This window comes from Vicia villosa, unplaced genomic scaffold, assembly GCF_029867415.1.
Source record: "Vicia villosa cultivar HV-30 ecotype Madison, WI unplaced genomic scaffold, Vvil1.0 ctg.002804F_1_1, whole genome shotgun sequence".
Taxonomy (NCBI): domain Eukaryota; kingdom Viridiplantae; phylum Streptophyta; class Magnoliopsida; order Fabales; family Fabaceae; genus Vicia; species Vicia villosa.
The window spans coordinates 101447-120712 of NW_026706036.1; the positions used below are offsets into that span (position 1 = coordinate 101447).

Below are 19266 nucleotides of genomic sequence, written 5' to 3' on the forward strand. Positions count from 1 at the left end.
TCGTAGCTCTCTTTCTTAGCTTTCCGTCGATTATTAGAACGCCTCAATCGGACTCCTGGAACTCCAGATATGATCGTTTCCGTGCAGACTGTTAAAGCTGAAAATTAAATACGAAAATCAAATAACAATAAAAATAAATTAAAATATAAAAACATTATAAAATACAAAAATAAGACAAGCAAACCATGGAAATGTATAAGTACAACCGTAGAGGAATGTGCATCAAAATGCACTGATCAGCGTGTCAACATAGTCTTAGACGTCTAGGTCACCACATTAGAAGAAAATGAATGTCCGACAAAGTGAAATAAAAACAAGATTATTACAAATTTTGTATGCTAATATTTTTGCAGATTTAGACCATAAAAACTCATAAACACACCTTACAAAATTCTACAAAATTGTTGAAGGCTGAGAAAAACACAAGAAAGGGGGATTTGAATTGAGTTTTCAAAACTTTTTCCTTTAGAAACATTATTCGTACAAGATAACCAATAACAAATGCCATAAAGAGAAAGATGACTCATTTAATTATCCAGGTTTCCCTTAGAAAAGGTTAGTCTTGTCCAATCGGCAAGGTGATTTTGCCTTAAAAAGGGCCTTAATTCATTAGTCATCAAAATGATTACAATTGCACGGGTCAATTGTCGGTGACTAACAACAAAAGCATTTATCAATCTATTAGGGATCTCTTAAGAATTCTGACCCAATTGGTCTCCTAAGAGATATAACAATCAATGACTCCTGTAAGAATTCTGACCCAAATGGTCCCCTAAAGGAGATATCTCCATGGTGACAAGCTGTCAAAGTCTTCTTGAGTATACAGACTAAGACTAGTCTTCTTGGTTTTACATGATTATACAAAGATGTATTTGATAAGTGTTTGGGTAGCATCTTGTAGTAATCTTCTTTCTCTTCTTTCTTTTATTTCTCTTCATTAAAGGAAGATCAAAGGAAGATCTGCATTACGAATCCTGTTAGATTTTTCTCTTTATCTTGTAGCATCTTGTAGTAATCTCTTCATTAATGATTCTACAAAAAAGTGATTTCTTTTATGACGACGGTGATGATCAAAGGAAGATTTGTATTATGAATCCCGTCAGCTTTTTCTTACTCCAAAAGCTATAAGATCGATCTTCCATCTCTCTGTCATCCGCTAGCAAATGCATTGACTCCCGAAGCTTAAGGGACAAGACTGGTTTGATCAAATAGATTTTCTCCAATGAGATTGATAAGGAGTACTAAGATGCAAATTAGTTCAAGAACCTCCATAATCACATCCATTTGGTGCAACTATCGAATTCGTGGAGATCTGAAATGGAAAGGTTTGAAAGTGAGACTTAGTAAAAAATCAAATTTCAATTTTCACGTACGATGTCATTGTTCTGCTGAGGAACGAGAATTGGGGAAGCAAGTTTTAATGTTGGTGACGATGCTCACAACTTCGATGCGGAGGCAAAAATAGACTTATAAAATTAGCACTCTAATCACAAATCAGTTTATTAATCGCTTAAGATGGAGCGAAATTCTTTTTAAAAAAAATGAAATCATACCTACTTTAATGCAAAGAGGGTTTATAGGGTGAATAGCTGAGCTTTTATAACTCTTTCTTGGGCCTTCGGCATGGTTTGGAACACAAACCTTACGAGCTTGTTAGTTTTTTTTTATATATTAAAAAGAATAAAAAATAAAAAAGTTATGGAGATTTTTTCACGTGGAAAGAGAAGATGATGAGATCATAAAGCGTCCATCCACCGAACAACTCTCGTGTCCCCACCCAACACTCCTTATCATCTCAAACGCTGTCGTTTAGACCCATTTCACAAATTAAAAACGACACAACCCAAACAAAGCCAAACGATTGTAAATTCCATTTCCAACAAACAGGGAAACACCGCACCGCACCGTATGACCAACCTCGCCGTTCCCCTCCTCCTCCTCCTCACGGTGGCCCTAACCATCTCCTCCGCCGCACCGACAGCCTACGAAGCCCTACGAAACTTCAACTTCCCAGCGGGGATTCTCCCACAAGGTGTAACAAATTACGAACTCGACGAATCTAGTGGCAATTTCCGCGCCGATCTGAACGGTTCGTGCAGTTTCTCCTTGGAAGGATCTTATCAATTGAGTTACAATTCAACAATCACGGGTCACATAGCTGATAACAAACTTACCGATCTCAGGGGTATAAGCGTCAAAGTGTTATTCTTCTGGGTTAACATTCTTGAAGTTGTTAGAAAAGGGGATGCCCTTGATTTTTCTGTTGGAGTCGCTACGGCTTCTTTTCCGTTGGACAGTTTCTTTGTTTCTCCACAGTGCGGTTGCGGTTTGGATTGTGGTACTTTAAGGATAAGGAAACTTAAATTGAATGCAAAAAACCCTTCTCTTTCATCTGCTTAGAATCATAATTTAGTTGCATAATGAATAAATCATTATGTATGCATATATGTATGTGTCTCTATGTTGTTTTTTAATTTTAAAATTGCTATATATAGTTGTATGTTTGTATTCAAAGGGAGAGGTCTGATTAGTATATCTGGCTGTGTAAAATTAATTGGTTTTTTATTTTAATGGAGATTGAAGACCTTAGTGGTGGTAGTGGTGTATATGCTATGCTTGATTATAGATTGGTAGTGGATTATGGTAATTGAATTGAAATGTTTTGACTTCTTGACAAAGTATTGATTTTGATTCTTCATGTTATGGGTTCATGAATTGGTTGGACTTTGGACACTATTTTCACTGTGCATATCTCATAAGAAAGGATCTTTGTAGAAATTTATCTATCTTTTGATTTACATTTTATGTTTAAATGCTATGCTTGATTACAGTTAGAGAGGTGCTAACTTGTTTTAGGGTAGGACAAAATGACATTGGAAATTCAACAATAATTTAGATGAAATGGAATTCACATTCAAGGATTTTGTATTTGGATGTTAGTATATAAATCCAAAGTGAGTTTTATTTGTAATAGATTTTAAAATTTGAGATTAGAGAAAAGTTAGTTGTATTTTTCTCTCTCAGCAATTCTTTCAACTTCATCTTTTTGTGTTTCAATGTTAACTCCAACAATTGATATCTAGAGTTCCGGTTCAACTCACAAGAAAACACGAGTATATATGAGGTATGTGCTTGATTTCGTTCTTTTTCATACTAAATTGAAGATTGAAATAAAAGAGAATCTCATTTCTTGATTGTTAAGGTTAGGGAAACGCGAGTCTTAGTGAGAACTAAGTGATTTGCACAAGAACGAAGATGAATGGCGAAAATGATAGCTTGAACACAGAGTTTATAGTTTTCAATGAAAAGAATTGGAATCGGCGGTCGATTCAGATGTGTGTGTTGTTTGGAGCTCAAGATGTTCTTGATCTTATCAATGACGGTTACACGCAGATTGTAGAAGACACAAAAGAAGCGCAAAGAAATGTGCAACGTGATACGAGGAAAAAGGATCATAAGGCATTGTTCTATATCCATCAGTGTGTGGATAAGAAGGTGTTTGAGAAGATTACCAACACGACGACAACGAAAGTTGCGTGGGATACACTTGTGCGGTGCTATGGGGGTGACACATCAATGAAGAAAGTAAAGTTGCAGACCATACGCAAGCAATACGAGAACCTCAACATGAACAATGAGAATGTGCCTGATTATATCTCCAGAGTGATTGTGGTCACGAATGAGATGAAAGTTTAGGGAGAAACGCTCTCTGAACAAGTAATCATTGAGAAGGTACTAAGATCTCTTACTCCTTAACTTGATTACATAGTTGTAGCTGTAATACGGTGAACTGACTTTTTTATCGAAATGTCGCGGTTAAGCATGAGTCGCCACCGACTTTTATTTTATCCACTTATAGAAAGGCTAAAAGAACAGGAAAATGCCTTTGAAAGATCTTGAGTTCGGGGGTAAGTTATACAAAGGGAAGGTGTAAAGCACCCTTTGCATCCATGGTTATCCATGGGCTCTTAATTGCTTAGCTCACTTTGTTTGAAATGTTTGATTTGTTTAAAAGAGTAGTGTAAATAGAAAAAACTTTGAGGAAGAACTTTAGCTTGTAAATAAGCGTAGTCTTTTTGAAAAGTTTCTTTGAAAAGAAGTGGGAAAAGATTTTAGAATTTAGAGCAAGCAATTAGTAGCAACTACCCTAAGTTTGAAAAATCGTTCTTTTAGCTTTTCGGGCGAAAGGGTCTATCCATACCATGAGAGGGCAGGAAGTCTTTCAATTGGATGTGAAAGGGTCATCGAGTAATCGTTCGCCATAAGACTGTCCCTTGCCATAAAGAGGGCAAGTAGTCTAAGGGAAGGATATAATAGTCATTTAAGGCATCATGCGAGGATACCTTAGCAATTGGGACAATCATCACATTTTTACCTAGGCAACTTCGGGGACCACGCAGTTTAAAATGTGCAGAAATTAAAGGCAGAAATTAAAGTTCCTACACTATTACAATAAACACCTGCGGGGATGAGGAAAATTAACAAACGAAAAAATAAGAAGGATCAATAATTAGTTTTAAACATTGAATGCCTTGATCTTCCTCGAACCTTCGATTGACCCTGAAAATTAAAATGAAAATAATAGGGGTGAGTGTAGGCGGAATTCTTTAACATTTGAAAGTAAACCCTAATTTACATTCTATAAGATAAAAATAAATAATATTTAAAATAATTATTAAATAGGGACTTAGCTTTTTTATTGGCATGGCGCGTAGTCGGAAGATTTTCGATTAACCCTGAAAAAAATTAAGAATGAAGAAAAGAAATAGTTAGTGCATTAACTGATCTAACCCTGACCCTAAAAGGGTCATTAAGAAAATTTATTGTGACCCAAAAGGTTTATAAGGCCAAAATGCGTTAATGGACATCACCTACCTGAGCTAGGGTTTATAAATAAATCAGGTTAACAAACCTAAAACCTAATTATTAATTTAATTAATTAAGTATATACAAATAATAATTTTTATTGTTCAAAAATAATTATTTGATGAAATTGTGGAAAAATCGAGTTTTCGATTAAAATAAATAAATTATAATTTTATGAAATTATTATAAAAAAATAACATTATTTAATTAGTAAAAACAAATCTTTAGAAAAGAATAAATCAAAAGATAAAAAAAACAATTTTTAAATGGAATTTAAAAAAGAGAGAATAGAATTAATTAGAAAAACTTAGCTCTGGCTTAGGTGTGGTGAGCTTATGAGGGTGTATGATAGACCGCATTCCCAAGGACCTCAGATCTGGCGCTGATGAAATCTGACGGTGGCTACCGACGGTCCATCGTGAGGGCGCGTGGACGAGAAGTGCTGGATCACAAGACTTCAAAACAAATTAAAAAATCACAAGCGACCCCCCTATGGATCGAACTCAGCCTCGCTAGGTTGCAGGCTTGGCTCCTTACCATTTGGTCTATTATTATCCGGTGTTTTTTGATTACCCTAATAAAAATAAATAGGCAGATAAATGTTATTTGGAAAATCAAACATAAGTCAAAACCTGGGGCCCACGTAGCGCAGGAGACAATGAGGAAGGAGAGAGAAGCGCTTCAGGTTTGACCAGCCAATAAGCATGGCGCGCGTGTTCCCAAGTAGTCAAAGAAGACTGCTGATTGTCTTCTTCCTTGGGCTTGTACGTCAGCTACGGTTTTGGCTAGGAATTTGCAGCGATCTTTCCATAATATCTCGTAGCTAATTCTATAAATTGAAAACCTGCAAAAATTGAACCAAACACAAACGGAAGTAACCCAGATCGACCTAGAAACATCTCCTGATCACGATGGTGGTACCGGTTTTGCCTGCAAACGCATGTACATGGTGGTTCGAAACATGAGACCTTGAAAGCCCTAACAATGGTGAAACTTGTTTCACACGTGCAACCTTCAAACTAATGGTTCTAATCCTCTCCAATCGTCATTATAAACACATTAGTAGCGTTAGTTTACATTTAAATACCGTAATTAATCAAAAACGAAAGATAAACGTATAGAACATGATGAACATGAAACATGTATTTTATGCATTATGGGACTCGACCAATGGTTCATCCTTACCCTATACTACCTTGGGAAGATGGTTGAATGAATAAGAAGCTTTAAAATTGCTTGAGGAGACCACACGAAATTCACACCTTTCTTTAAAAATTTGCCTCTTTGCAACCCTTATCTTCCTCCACCTCTTTTCGTCCCCTTGCCTTATGAACATGCTGAGAATATATATGAGAATTGAGAAGCTTTTAGGTTAAGATTTGGGCTTGGACCTTGGTTTGTTTAGAAAGAAGAATTTTGTGTGAAAATTAACTAAATCTTTCTATTTTTTGCCCTAATGTGTATCTCTCTCTTTCCAATCCCTTAAATCACGAAATTTGGTCAATGTCATGATGTTTAGAGGATTGGATTTGATTGGGGAACAAATCTTTTGATTAAAATTAATTTTCTATATTTTATAATGTTTTATTATCACTTAAATGAATTAAAATTCAAATAAATAACAATAAATATTATAAAAATAAAATAATTAATTAAAATGTATTTTAAAGGCCCATGGTCCTGTTTAGAATCCAAAAGTTAGGCCCAAAGATTCAAAACATCAAAATTCTTCATTTTGTATTAAGTGCATTTCCTCAAAATCGCCCAACTTGTGCAAGTCATAACTCCTTCATTTTTTATTGTATGGAAGTGTTCTTGAGCTTTTTAGAAAGCTTAGAGTGTCCTCTAAATGATGCTTTTGGTTTCATCTCAATTAAATATTCCATGCTCAAGTTATGAGCTTTGACCCAAAAGGTGTTTTCATTGATCTTTTTGGAGGACCTGTAATGTATTGGCCCATATCTCCCAAATGGTGCATTTCTAGCCTTGGCATGTGAGAGACAATTGTAGAGAATTAAATTTCCTTCAAATTGAGCTTTGGATGGAAAATTTATGGTGTTCCATGTGAAAGTTATGGCTGGTCAAAGTTCAGTTGACTTTAGGTCCAAAAAACCCTAATTTAGAAAATTTGAGTTTTGATGATTTTAGAGCTTTCCTTGATGAATCATGATCAATCCTTGATCAAATGATGAATGATACTTCACAATAAGGATGTTGACCAAAAATCAGGAATTTTGACTGTACTTTGATCGCAGTTGTCTTTTAGGTCAAACTAGTCGACTGTTGACTATTTGAGCTTTTGTTTAGGCAATCTTGTGAATCAGAGTTTGAATCTTGGCATGAGGACCCTTTTGAGCGTATGAGAGGCCATGGAGTCCACTTGAGGTATCAGAAGTTGATTTCTCTTTGAGAAGATCAAAACCCTAGTTCAAAGGCATCCGTTTAGGAGGTAGGTAGCTTTGAGCAATTGGAGATCTTTGAGCATTTGAAAGTCAGATGGACTGAAATATGATTAAATATGATGGGAAAATTTTGGGGTATGACAGTAGCCATAGAATATTTGAAAGACACTAGCACCATGAGAATTGAAGAACTTTAGAGTAATTTAGAGGCACAAGAATTGCGTATGATTGAAAGGAACTCTGAAAAGGAAACAAAACAAGCTTTGAAGGCTTCTTTTGTCAAGAAGAACAAGAAGCAAGCATGGTTAGAGAATAAGAAAAAGAATAGTGGTGGTGCTCATAAGTCAGAATCCTCCAATCCAGATGATAAGAAACATAAGAATATTCAGAAGAGAAAGAAGAAGTTTGATAAGAGAAAGGTTCATTGCTACAACTGTAAGAAGTTTGGCCACTTAGCTGTTGGTTGCTGATTAAACAAAGAAATAAAGGATGAAGAAGCCAACATAGCTAGAGCATATTCAGAGGATGAACTTGTTTTATTGATGGCATATGAGAATGAAGGTGGAAAATGGTGGACTAGTGGTATATGGACATTGGCTGCTCAAATCACCTAACTAAAAACGAGCAATGACTGGTTGATTTTAACTATGATAGAAAGACCAAGGTCTGACGTGCTGATGATAAGTATCTTAATATTGAAGGAGTGGAAAATGTCAAAGTAAAATTGAAGAAAGGTAAAATTTTACATATTAAGGATGTATGGTATATTCCTGGCATGGAGAGCAATCTGATGAGTGTAAGCCAGCTACTTCAAAAAGGTTTTTCAGTAATCATGAAGGAAAATCTCTTGAAATTATATGAGTGTAATCAAAAGTTGATTATGCAGTCTGAACTAGGAAGAAATAGACGTTCAAGGTGAATGTTGAAACATCAGATACTCAATACCCTAGTACAACAAGTGTTGCAAGGGAGAGTGAGTTATGTCATGGGTTCAAAGAATATGATACATGGAATTCCAAAGATTGTGGCACTAGAGAAATCATGTGATATATGCATGCGAGGGAAGCAATAAAGATTTCCATTCTCATAAAAATGCCTCCAAGAGCAACTCATGCTTTGGGTGTGGTACATTCTGATGTATGTGGGTCATTTTCAATACCTTCACTTGGAGGGAACAAATACTTTGTGTCATTTGTGGATGAGTTCACAAGAATGACATGGGTAGCACTCATAAAGTTCAAATATGAGGTGTTTGGTGAGTTTAAGAAGTTCAAAGTGAATGATGAAAATCAAAGTGGACAAAGGGTAAAGATCCTCAGAGGTGACAGGTCCATATACTCCACAACATAATGATCTTGCTGAAAGAAGGAATAAAACTCTGTTTGACATGACAAGAAGCATGTTGAAAGAAAAAAATTCGCCTCACACATTCTGGGGAGAAGCTATTGTCACTGCATCATATGTGCTCAACATATGTCCAACAAAGAAGTTAAAGGAAGTAATTCCTCTGGAGAAGTGGACTGAAAGAAAGCAAAGTGTAAGCAACTTCAAGGTGTTTGGTTTTGTATGTCACATACACGTTCCACATGCTACTATAAGGAAATTGGATGGCAGAAACAATGTTATGTTGGTTATAGGTTATCACTCTACAGGTGTCTATAAGCTTTATTGTCCAATCACAAACAGAGTTGCTGTCAGCAGAGATGTGATAGTGAAAGAATCAGAAATATGGGATTGGAGTTTCTGAAGGCGGTCCTGCCTCTGGAGGTTGAGCTTCTAAAGGTGGACCTGGCTTTGAAGGTGAACTTACGCAGTTCCAGAGGCCACAAAATAATCATATAGATACCAAGGAGACTTGAAAACTTTGAGTTGCTACATGACACTGAGATTGACTCTGAAGGTGAAGTCATACAATGTGCCATGATGGTGGATGCTGAACCAATCAACATTGACGAGGCACTCAATAAGAAGGTGTGGATGAACGCCATGAAGGAAGAACTTGAGGCAATCGAAAGAAACAAGACATGGGAATTGACTGTTCTACCAAAGAACAAGAAAGCCATCAATGTGAGATGAATTTTCAAAACAAAGCTGAAAGCCAGATGGGTAATTGCCAAGCATAAAACAAGGTTAGTAGCTAGAGTATTTCCGTAAAAATCTGGTTTAAACTACTTTGAAGTGTTTTTAGCTGTAGTTAGACATGAAACAATCAGACTAGTGAATATTATACTTGCAAATAGGAACTGGCCTCTGATACATTCATATGTAAAGTCATATTTTTTGAATGGCCCATTACAAGAAGAAGTTTATGTGTTACAACCACATGAATTTGTGATAGAGAACAAAGAAGGGGTGGTGTACAAGCTGCATAAAGTTTTGCATGGACTTAAACAAGCTCAAAGGGTTTGGATTTTGGAGATTGATTTATTTTTCAAGCTTTAGGAATTCGAAAATTGTGAAATGGAGTATGGTGTGTATATGCAACATACCTCTAATGGCAATGTGATTCTAGTGTGTCTTTATGTAGATGACATATTGCTAACAGGTAGTTGTACTTCTGAGATAAATAAGTTCAAAAGGGTTGTTTGTTATGAATGACCTGAGAAATATGGTATATTTTATAGGAATGGAGATTTTACGCTCTGATAACGGAATCATTGTGAACCAGCTGAAGTATGAGCTTGAGTTGTTGAAGAGATTTGATTTGATGAATTGTAAATTTGAAGTCACACCTGCAGAGACAAACCATAAACTGGATTCTCATGCTGATAAAGAGGATGTAGATCCTAAAATTTTCAAATAGTTGGTTGGCTCTCTGAGATATTTGTGTAACACCATGTCTAACATATGTTATGCAATTGGAATGGTACATTGGTTTATGAATAAGCCATAATTGTCACATTATCAAGTTGCTGTCAGGATTCTCAGGTATGTAAAGGGAACTATGAGGTATGGAATCATGTTTTCATCTGAAGTGTCAGATGATGCTGTGTTGATATGCTATTCAAGCCCTGACTAATGTGGAGACAAGGTAGACAAAAGAAACACAATATATACATGTTCACGTATATGGGAACTCTCATTTCATGGTGCTCCAAGAAGCAACTCGTGGTTGCATTGTTAACCTATGAAGCAGAATACAACTGGTGCATTATCTGCTTGTCAGGCTATTTGGCTGGTGAATTTGCTGCAGGAACTGAAGTTCAAGGTGAGAAAACCAATCAAGTTGATGATTGACAATAAGTCAGCAATAAATGTTGCTAAGAATTCAGTGTTGTATGGGAGAAGCAAGCACATTTTGACACAAAGTTTCACTTTCTACGCATTCAAGTTCAGAATGGAGTGGTTGAGGTGTTTCACTGTAGCACTCAGAAGCAAGTTGTAGATGTGATGAAGAAAGCAATCAAAACTAAACACCTCGTCAATTTGAGAGATGAAATTTGTGTTGTTGATTTTAACTTGAATTTTAATTAAGGGATGGTGTTGAAATGTAATTCACATTCAAGTATTTTGTATTTGGGTTTAATTTGGTTTTGCATTCGAGTGTCATTTCATTTGGACATTAGTATATAAATCCAAAGTGAGTTTTATTTGTAACAAATTTTATAATTTGAGATTAGAGAAAAGTTAACATTTTTTCTTTCTCTCTCTTTGCAATTCTTTCAACTTCACCTTCTTGTGCTCCAATGAAAAACAATTTGTATTTTGGAAAAAAATGAAAAATAAGTGTTTGTTTGTGAATACAGGCATTTCGTTGCAAAATTAAGCCATTAATGATGCATTTTGTCACTAAAATTCATCAATATTTCATATTCACTCTTTAGTAGTCTCTTACTACTAGTGACTTTACATTAAAATTCAGCAATAATTTAGAATGGCATCAACGTGCATATTAATTTTGCCCATATTTTTTTCAGGATAGATTGAACCAATGTTTTAGTGCCACACTCTCAACTATATCTGTTCTATACCGTTTTTGTGTGGATTTTTATGGATGTCAACCTTAATATGAATATTTGCAACTTTTAAATTGTAGAGATTTAGTGTCTGTCAGCTCTGCCCTATCTTCATTTATTTGTGAGGATTGAGTTAGATCCAATCACATTATTTTAATATGGTATCAGAGTCTGATTTAAGATTCGGTGGACCACGTGATATCAGATTTTCGCTATCGATCCACCCACCATTTATTTTCACGCTTTAAATGTTCAATCCTAGACGTGAGAGAGTGTGTTAAGAGTTTCACACCCGATAATATATTATCTGAACATAGGCTTATAAGTGAGAGTAATTTTCACCCTACAAACAAATTTTGTAAGGTTGAATTAGACCCAATCATATTTTTTTATCTGGTGAATCAAAATTTTAAGTTTATTGCACCTCGTTTGTTTCGTTTTTTTACAAACTTTTGTATAATAAACCTTTATCGGGAGGCATGCTTGTTTGTCTCTAATTAATTATGTTTAATATATAATCAAAGAATATAAAATATGAAGAAAAAAAATAGAAAATACAATGTAAAATAGTTTTACAATGATATTCAATTCAATGAAAAATATTAGGGTTAAATATATTTTTGGTCCTTATAAAATTATAAAATTTTGTTTTTATCCAATATAAAAAAATGACATATTTTTGTACCTACAAAATTATTATGCATGTAGTTTTAGTCTCTGGTGTTAAACTAATTTGCATTTTTGAATGATTATTTTGCAGACATGTTTAGAAAGTTATAAAAAGTTCTTAGAAAAAAATTCAAAATTAAATTTTTAAGTCGAATTTTTCATTATTTTTATCATTATCTTTTGAAATTTAAAAAATTTATATTTAATTCTTATTTTAAAAAATTTTAAAATTGGAGAAATAAATATTTTACAGTATTCTTAGCATGTATAAAAAAAATTCAAAAATTTTTAAAAGTTAAAGGATATTAAATAATTTTAAAAATTTTAAAAAAATAGTAAGGATTAAAACTGGATGCATAAAAAATTTATAGTAAACCAAAATATATTATTTTTTAATAAAAATTAAAAATAATTATTAGTAACAAAAACATTTTTACCCATGATGTGAAGATTTTTCTTTAAATAACTAAGTTTAAAAAAAAATACAAAACAAACTAATATTTCAAAAAAATACCCATCTAACCATGTTTGGAGTGTTTTTCAGGTAGGTTTCATCCCACATGGAGCCTCCTACTTTTTTAAAAACATTTCCAATTAATTGCGGATTTGAGATCACCTGCGAATTTATCTGCAGATTTACCTTTGGATTTACCTGCAGACCAAATATTAAATATTTTTGTAGGTAAATTCGCAGGTAATACTAAATCCACAAGTAACACTAAATCAATAGAACTGAAAAAAGGAAAACGCCAGTGAAAAACATCTCCAAACATGGTTAGATGGGAAAAAAATTATATTTTTTTTAAAACTTGGTTATTAAAAAAAATCTTCCCATGAAGTTTAGTCTATCAAATCACAAAGTATGGATAACATGCCATAATTTTTTAATCATATAAATTATATAACACAATTAGCTAATTTTGAAATTCATTTTTATAAATATAATAATTTTGAATGTTATTAGTCCTATTTTTTAAATATATATTTGAATTTAAATTTCGCTAAATATCATGCGTACTGGAATATTTAAATTTAATAATTAATTAACAATATTTTATAATATTGGTTAATTGTGTTTATGAATGATTACTAAATTGTGATGTCCCATTTTATTTTTGTAGTTGAAACCTTGTTGAAAATTTTAATGGCAAATTTGTGGCATCTTAAAGGTGAGATTACTACAGACTGAATAGCTATATGCTCCGGTAGTGCTTCCGCTTTGCATATGGCGAATACTTTTTTTTAATTTTATTAAAGTGCTCCAATAGTAGAAGAATCTGTGACTAGAATTACACAAGGTATGGCCACCACACCAAATTTGTGACTGGAACTACACATGCTTTCTTTCAATCTTGTCATCACATCTTACTTTTTTTTATAAGCAAAATATGTCCAACTCATGTACAATATGAAATTCGAATTTAGGAAAACTAAATAATACCATAACTCAATTAAATAATATCATGAGCATGATCAATGAATTAAAATTTAAGGAAACGGACATCCAAATAATATCATAAATCATGAAAGGCACAAGCAACTTGATTATCTCAGACTAAAGGGACAAAAACAAAAAATATACCATGTATTTTCAAAAGATCGACTTCTTAATCCAGTCAAGCAAATCTGAACAGATAATTTCGAGAGATTGATTTAGTGGTGAAAATTTGAGTTTTAAAAGTGTCTTTTTAAAATTGCAGGTTCATAAAGCTGGTAGCAAGGTTGTATAACATGATGACCAACACAACTTCAAGTCTTCAACTATTGGTAAACTTAAAAGGGTTATTCCACCAAGAAATTGATTTTATGACTGCCACTGTTGGAGTTGGTTGAAAATATACATGTTGAATAAGTTTCGTATTACTTAGTTTTGTAAAGGAAGAGAAAATCAAATGCTATATATAAGATTAAAGTTCTTCTAAGTCCCGCATCGCTTAGTTTAGTGATTGAAGAGAGAATCCAAGACTATATATATATATATATATATATATATATATATATATATATATATATATATATATATATATATATATATATATATATATATATATGATTCAAGTTTTTCATTGCAAGATGTATCAATCAAAAGCACTTTAAAATTGTATTTGACTTTGTTTATTTTCTTATGCTCTTGTATTAGAGTATTGTGAGGTGTAGTTAAATATTTGTTTCGGAGGGTGTGAGTGTATTGGGGTTTAGGTTAGTTGAGGGTATATTATGTGCTGTAAAAATTTACACATAGTGTTATTCTCTAGTTATCTATTGACAACGACCGTGGTTTTTTCTCCGATTTTGGAGTTTCTACGTTTTGTTCTTGTGTTGTTATTATGTTCTTTTATTTTCTCTATGTCGATTTTTCCCAACAACAAGTATCAGAGCTTTTGGTTCGATCTGAGATAAGTGTTCTTAGTATTCTTTGTGGTTGCACATTTGTCTAATCTTTCACATCAGAAAAGAAAGGTAGTCTTTTGAAAGAGTTGTTGAGCAGCAGTCACAAGTTTCGCTATGCAGTTTGGGCTAGAGAAAATTGATGAAGAATTTTTTTGACTCGTGAAAAGTTCAAGTCAAAGATGTGTTACAATCAAGATTACATAAGGTGCAAGATTATGTCGGTGGTTGAAGAACTTCCTGCCAACAAGGAAGTTGCACCATAACTTTTCAACCAAATTTTTGACATGTGAACTTCTTGAAGTGGTTTACCTTCAAGTGAAACTTATTCTTCATGATAAAATAAATGATTGCCGGTGATGACAATGTGCAATTCTTGAAGTAGTTTATCTTCAAGTGAAATATATTCTTTAAGAGAGAGTATGATAGTTTTTAAAATTATGATTGTCGGTAAAGACAATGTGAAAATTACAGAGCCTAGGGGAGTTTTTTAAGGAGTCCAGAGTGGGAAATATGAACTTGGAGTTGAAAATATTGGAGTCGCTCATGAATGAGGAATGTAGATGGGATGCTAGTGTGGAATCGATCCAAACTTACAGGGCTCTTGAGAGCCAAAGAAATAAGCTTCTTCGTGCTGAGGAAGTGATTTTGAGACAAAAAAGAAGAGCATTATGGCTTCAACATGGTGACAAGAGAAGTTTTCCATGAGAACACAGATCAGAGGAGAAAAACTAACACGATCATGAAGCTGAAGGGCGAGAATGGGCATTGGTGGAGGGGTGAAGAAAATTGTGAGAAGGTAGTTGTGAATTATTTTTCTAATCTCTTTTCCTCTTCCTTTCCTAAAAAATATCTCAGAGGGGTGTGTGTTGCGGTTCGGGGCAGCTAAAACCTGAGCACATCAGTTAGTGTGAGGGAAGTTCTACATCTCAAGAGGTTAAGGAGGAGTTATTTCAAATGAACCCACTGAAAGCTCCGGGACCCGATGGTCTGTCGGCCCTATTTTTTTAGAAGTACTGGGACATTGTGGGAGAGGAGGCAAGTAATTTTGTGTTGGAAGTTCTCAACCATAACATGGACCCGAGTTTGATCAATAACACTCACATTGCCCTTATTCCAAATTGTAAAAAACCCAGTTTCTCCAAAGGATTTCAGGCCAATTAGTCTCTGCAATGTGGTGATGAAGTTAGTCATGAATACAATAGCAAACAAAATAAAGCATTTCCTCCATGAGATAGTGGATGAAGAACAAAGCACGTTTGTTCATGTCAGGGTGATTTGAGATAATGCGGTGGTGGCTATGGAGTACTTTCACTTGATTAAGAAATAGAAAAAAAAGGAAAGTGAGGTACAATGGCTCTTAAACTTGATATGTCCAAGGCATATGACCGATTGGAGTATCCTTTTGTTTTAAAGGTGCTTTCCTCCATGGGTTTCCCAATTCACTTGGTAAACCTCATTGGAAGATGTATCTCCTCTGTTTCTTACAACGTTTTGATCAATGGCCGACCCATCAATGGCTTTAATGAAAGGGGACTCTGTCAAGGAGATCCACTTTCACCCTATTTATTTATTTTATGCGCTGACATTCTTTTAGTTTTTGAAGAAGGAAACTCAGTTGGGAAACATTTATGGCATACAAGTTGCGAGATAGACATCAGTGATCATACACTTGTTCTTTGTATACGATAGTTTATTGTTTGCTAGGGAAAATATCCAAGAGGCTGAGAGGATAATGGCAATCCTGCAAGTGTACTAGGTGGCTTCGGGTCAAGGGGTGAATCTTGATAAGTTGGAGGCTTTGTTCAGTTAAAATGTGGTTGACATTGATAAAGATATGATCTGGTCAAGGATGGGAGTAAAGACAGTGACAAGCCATTCCAAGTATCTAGGTTTACCAGTTGTTTTTCGGAGATCTAAGAAAGAAGTGATTGCTCAAGTGGTTGAGAGAGTTTGGAAGAAAATAAAGGGGTGGAAGGAGAAATTTCTCTCAAAGGCGAAGAAGGAAGTCTTCATAAAAGCTGTGGCACAAGTAATTCCAAGTTACATAATGAGTTTCTACAAAATACCCGAATCTATCTGTCATGAAATTGAGTCGATGTTGGCCAAGTTTTGGTGGGGTTCAAAGAATGGGGAGAGGAAGCTGCATTGGATGAGTAGGGAAAAATGGAAAAGGCAAAAAATATAGGAGGTTTAGGTTTCGAGGTCATTAGTGAGTTTAATACAAGCCTCATTGGGAAGCAATACCGATGTTTGTTAACAGGTCCCTATTCTCTTGTTGGGAGAGTCCTAAAAGGGAGATACTACCCTAGGTATTCTATTGATAGCAGTACCACGGGATACTCACCTAGCTACTCATGGAGGAACATCATAAGCTCTAGGGATCTTATTCAGAAGGGTGCTAGTCCCTCATGTCCTCCTAACCAAAAGTTGTGGAAGGAAATCTAGAGATGCCATGTGAACAACAAAAAAAGGAACTTCCTATGAAGGTTAACTAAGAACATCCTGCCCACCAAAATGACTTTGCTGAAAAAAGGTATTAATTTAGATGTTTCTTGCTCTTTGTGCCACTGTGAGGCAGAATCAGTGGACCATTTATTTCTTCATTGCGAGTTTGTTAAGCAAACTCTCTTCTCCTTCATTATTTCTTACCGATTTCGTGTTGGTATTAAGGTTCTGGTTATTAAACTTGCTCAGTTGTGGTGATAGACTCAGTATTCAGCATGCGTGTTATATCATGTATAAATTTGGCTGGCCATGAATGCTATACTGTATCAAAAGAAAGTGCCTAATCTAGTGAGGGTGGCGGAGAATGCTCTTGACCTTGTGGTGGAATTTAATTGCAGTCAGTCCCCAAAGAGCAGTCAAGGAAAAGAGTCGGTGCTGGTGGAGACAAGTTTCTCTAAGGTCCATGTTCTACACGTTGATGCATGGGTGTTTGAAGAGGGTGTGATGCTATGGGCTGTGTCATAAAAGACTTGTCGAAAGAGGTTTCTGTGGCAACATGCAAGAGGGAGATGGTATCTGTCAAGCCAGAAATTACAGAGATGTTGATGGTTAGATGGGGTCTGATTTTGGCAAAAGAGTTGAAGCCGGATAAAATCATTATTCATTCGGACGCGTTGGTTGAAGCATGTTGTCCTTGAGCCTCTTGCTATGGATTGTAGAGAATTGCTTAGTAGTTTTACTTTATCTTCAATCATACATGTAGGTAGAGACTTAAATGTTGAAGCACACAATTTAGTTAAGCTAGGGAAATTGCATGGTAGTAGAACTTGGTTAGGGGGAGTCCCTTATGATGTTCCCAATTTGGTTGTACCTGTTCCTTTATTTTAATGAAATTATCTTTCACATAAAAAACATATTATTATCCTAATAAACATTAAAATTGCTATATTATTTGAGAAAAAACTATAATACGTTTGTGAGTGGGAAAATTAAAGATAATTGAGTTATAATTCCAAAAATAAATGGTCATAATTAAGGTACAATGCCAAAAACTTATTTTTCAGAACATTGATTACTTTTGTCATCTTTGTCCAATCACTTCATTAATCATTGTCATTGGTCTAACTTGTAATTCATCTCATTTGGCTCATTAGACCCATCCCATAATACCTGCACGTATAGTTTCTCTCTAATTTTAACAAATCATATATTTCACTTAAATCACATTTCGACCACTCTCGGAAAAAAAAAAAGATTAGATCTTTGACTTGTTCAAGACCATAGCCTCCACCTTTAAATAATTATAGAACGATACATAAAAACAATTTAAGTAATATAACAGACATTTGTTAGTTATTATATTATTGGAGAGATCCATAACCAAAAAATGAATAAAAACTAAGCATAAAATAACAAGACAAGTACTAAACACCAATTATTCATATAGATATATTATAATTTTTTGAAATCAAGCATTAGTGATCCACAGTTTTATTAATTGTATGTCCTTGTTGAGCACTAATATGTGAATCATTAGTATATCTAACTAGTAAAAAATATTTTTGGGCGGTTAAGTTGAACTTGAAGTCTTGTCTTGTCTTGTCCAAGGATAATCGAAGATGCTGCTAATCATGTTCCTCATTTAAGTTGTTGATCCTTCACCATTTAACAAACCACCACCACCTTTTGCCACATGTCCATTTGCATCACAGCTAACTTCTTTTTGTTTATTCTGGTTGTAAGCTTCCAAAGACACATTTTCAAATACAATTTTTGCAATAGGAGTTCCAACCAAAAACACGGAGTTGAAAGCCACCAAAGGGGGAATCACATTACCCCTAGCCACTTGTCCTTCAGTACCAGACAATAAAACTTCCAATCCACACTCCATCCTTGGTGCATGCGAAGGAAAAATTGTTCCACATATCGCAATAATTTGGAATCTTCCACGAAGAGTTACAACTTTTCCTGTGGATTGACGAAGTGTAGCTTGCGCCACCTCTCCATTTCCACTAATGATGTTTATGCGTCTCCTTCGACGACAAACATAATTAAAGATACTCTTTGAGACATCTGCTCCAGCAGATATCTCAAAAACATGGCCATCAGGATTGCCACTTGTGTTTGTGACAGGAACCTTAGACTTATTCTTCGACCCAAGGGGACGCCCTCGGGGGCGAGGACCGACAACCGAAGATGATGTATGGTTACTGTTTTCAGTGGTGTTATTAGTGTTTGGTGTTTGAATTTGCATTTGTGGTGCCATGTATCGTGGAAGCCCATGGTCTCTCTCAGTATCATGACCGGACATCATATTTTGTTTCTTACTTAGCTTTATTTTCTTACCTTGCCTTCCCCATTTTAATAGCGGAGATGAAGGATATAGGGCTATTATTTTATTGATGTTTTTGACTTATTTTTAAAAATAAAAAACTATTCAAAATTTAAGAGATAAATTTATGAGATGCAAAATAATCGTCCAATCAATTGACCAAAGAATGATGTATATGTTATTCATATCACCACCATTCACGAGA

The 19266-nt window shown here is 34.7% G+C and overlaps 2 protein-coding genes across 2 annotated transcripts; one reads left to right on the forward strand and one right to left on the reverse strand.

Annotated features, from left to right (window-relative positions):
- Positions 1-1814: 1814 nt before the first annotated feature.
- On the forward strand, positions 1815-2678 carry LOC131639842 (uncharacterized protein At5g01610-like). Its single transcript, XM_058910289.1, has one exon. It carries the CDS (start codon positions 1909-1911, stop codon positions 2398-2400), a length of 492 nt encoding a protein of 163 aa, XP_058766272.1. The 5' UTR covers positions 1815-1908; the 3' UTR covers positions 2401-2678.
- A 15693-nt stretch (positions 2679-18371) lies between these two features.
- On the reverse strand, positions 18372-18995 carry LOC131639845 (AT-hook motif nuclear-localized protein 29-like). Its single transcript, XM_058910292.1, has one exon. It carries the CDS (start codon positions 18993-18995, stop codon positions 18372-18374), a length of 624 nt encoding a protein of 207 aa, XP_058766275.1.
- Positions 18996-19266: the final 271 nt, after the last annotated feature.

Coding starts and splice junctions, on each gene's coding strand:
- LOC131639842 (XM_058910289.1), top strand. CDS start 1,909: ATGACCAACCTCGCCGTTCCCCTCCTCCTCCTCCTCACGGTGGCCCTA.
- LOC131639845 (XM_058910292.1), bottom strand. CDS start 18,995: ATGGCACCACAAATGCAAATTCAAACACCAAACACTAATAACACCACT.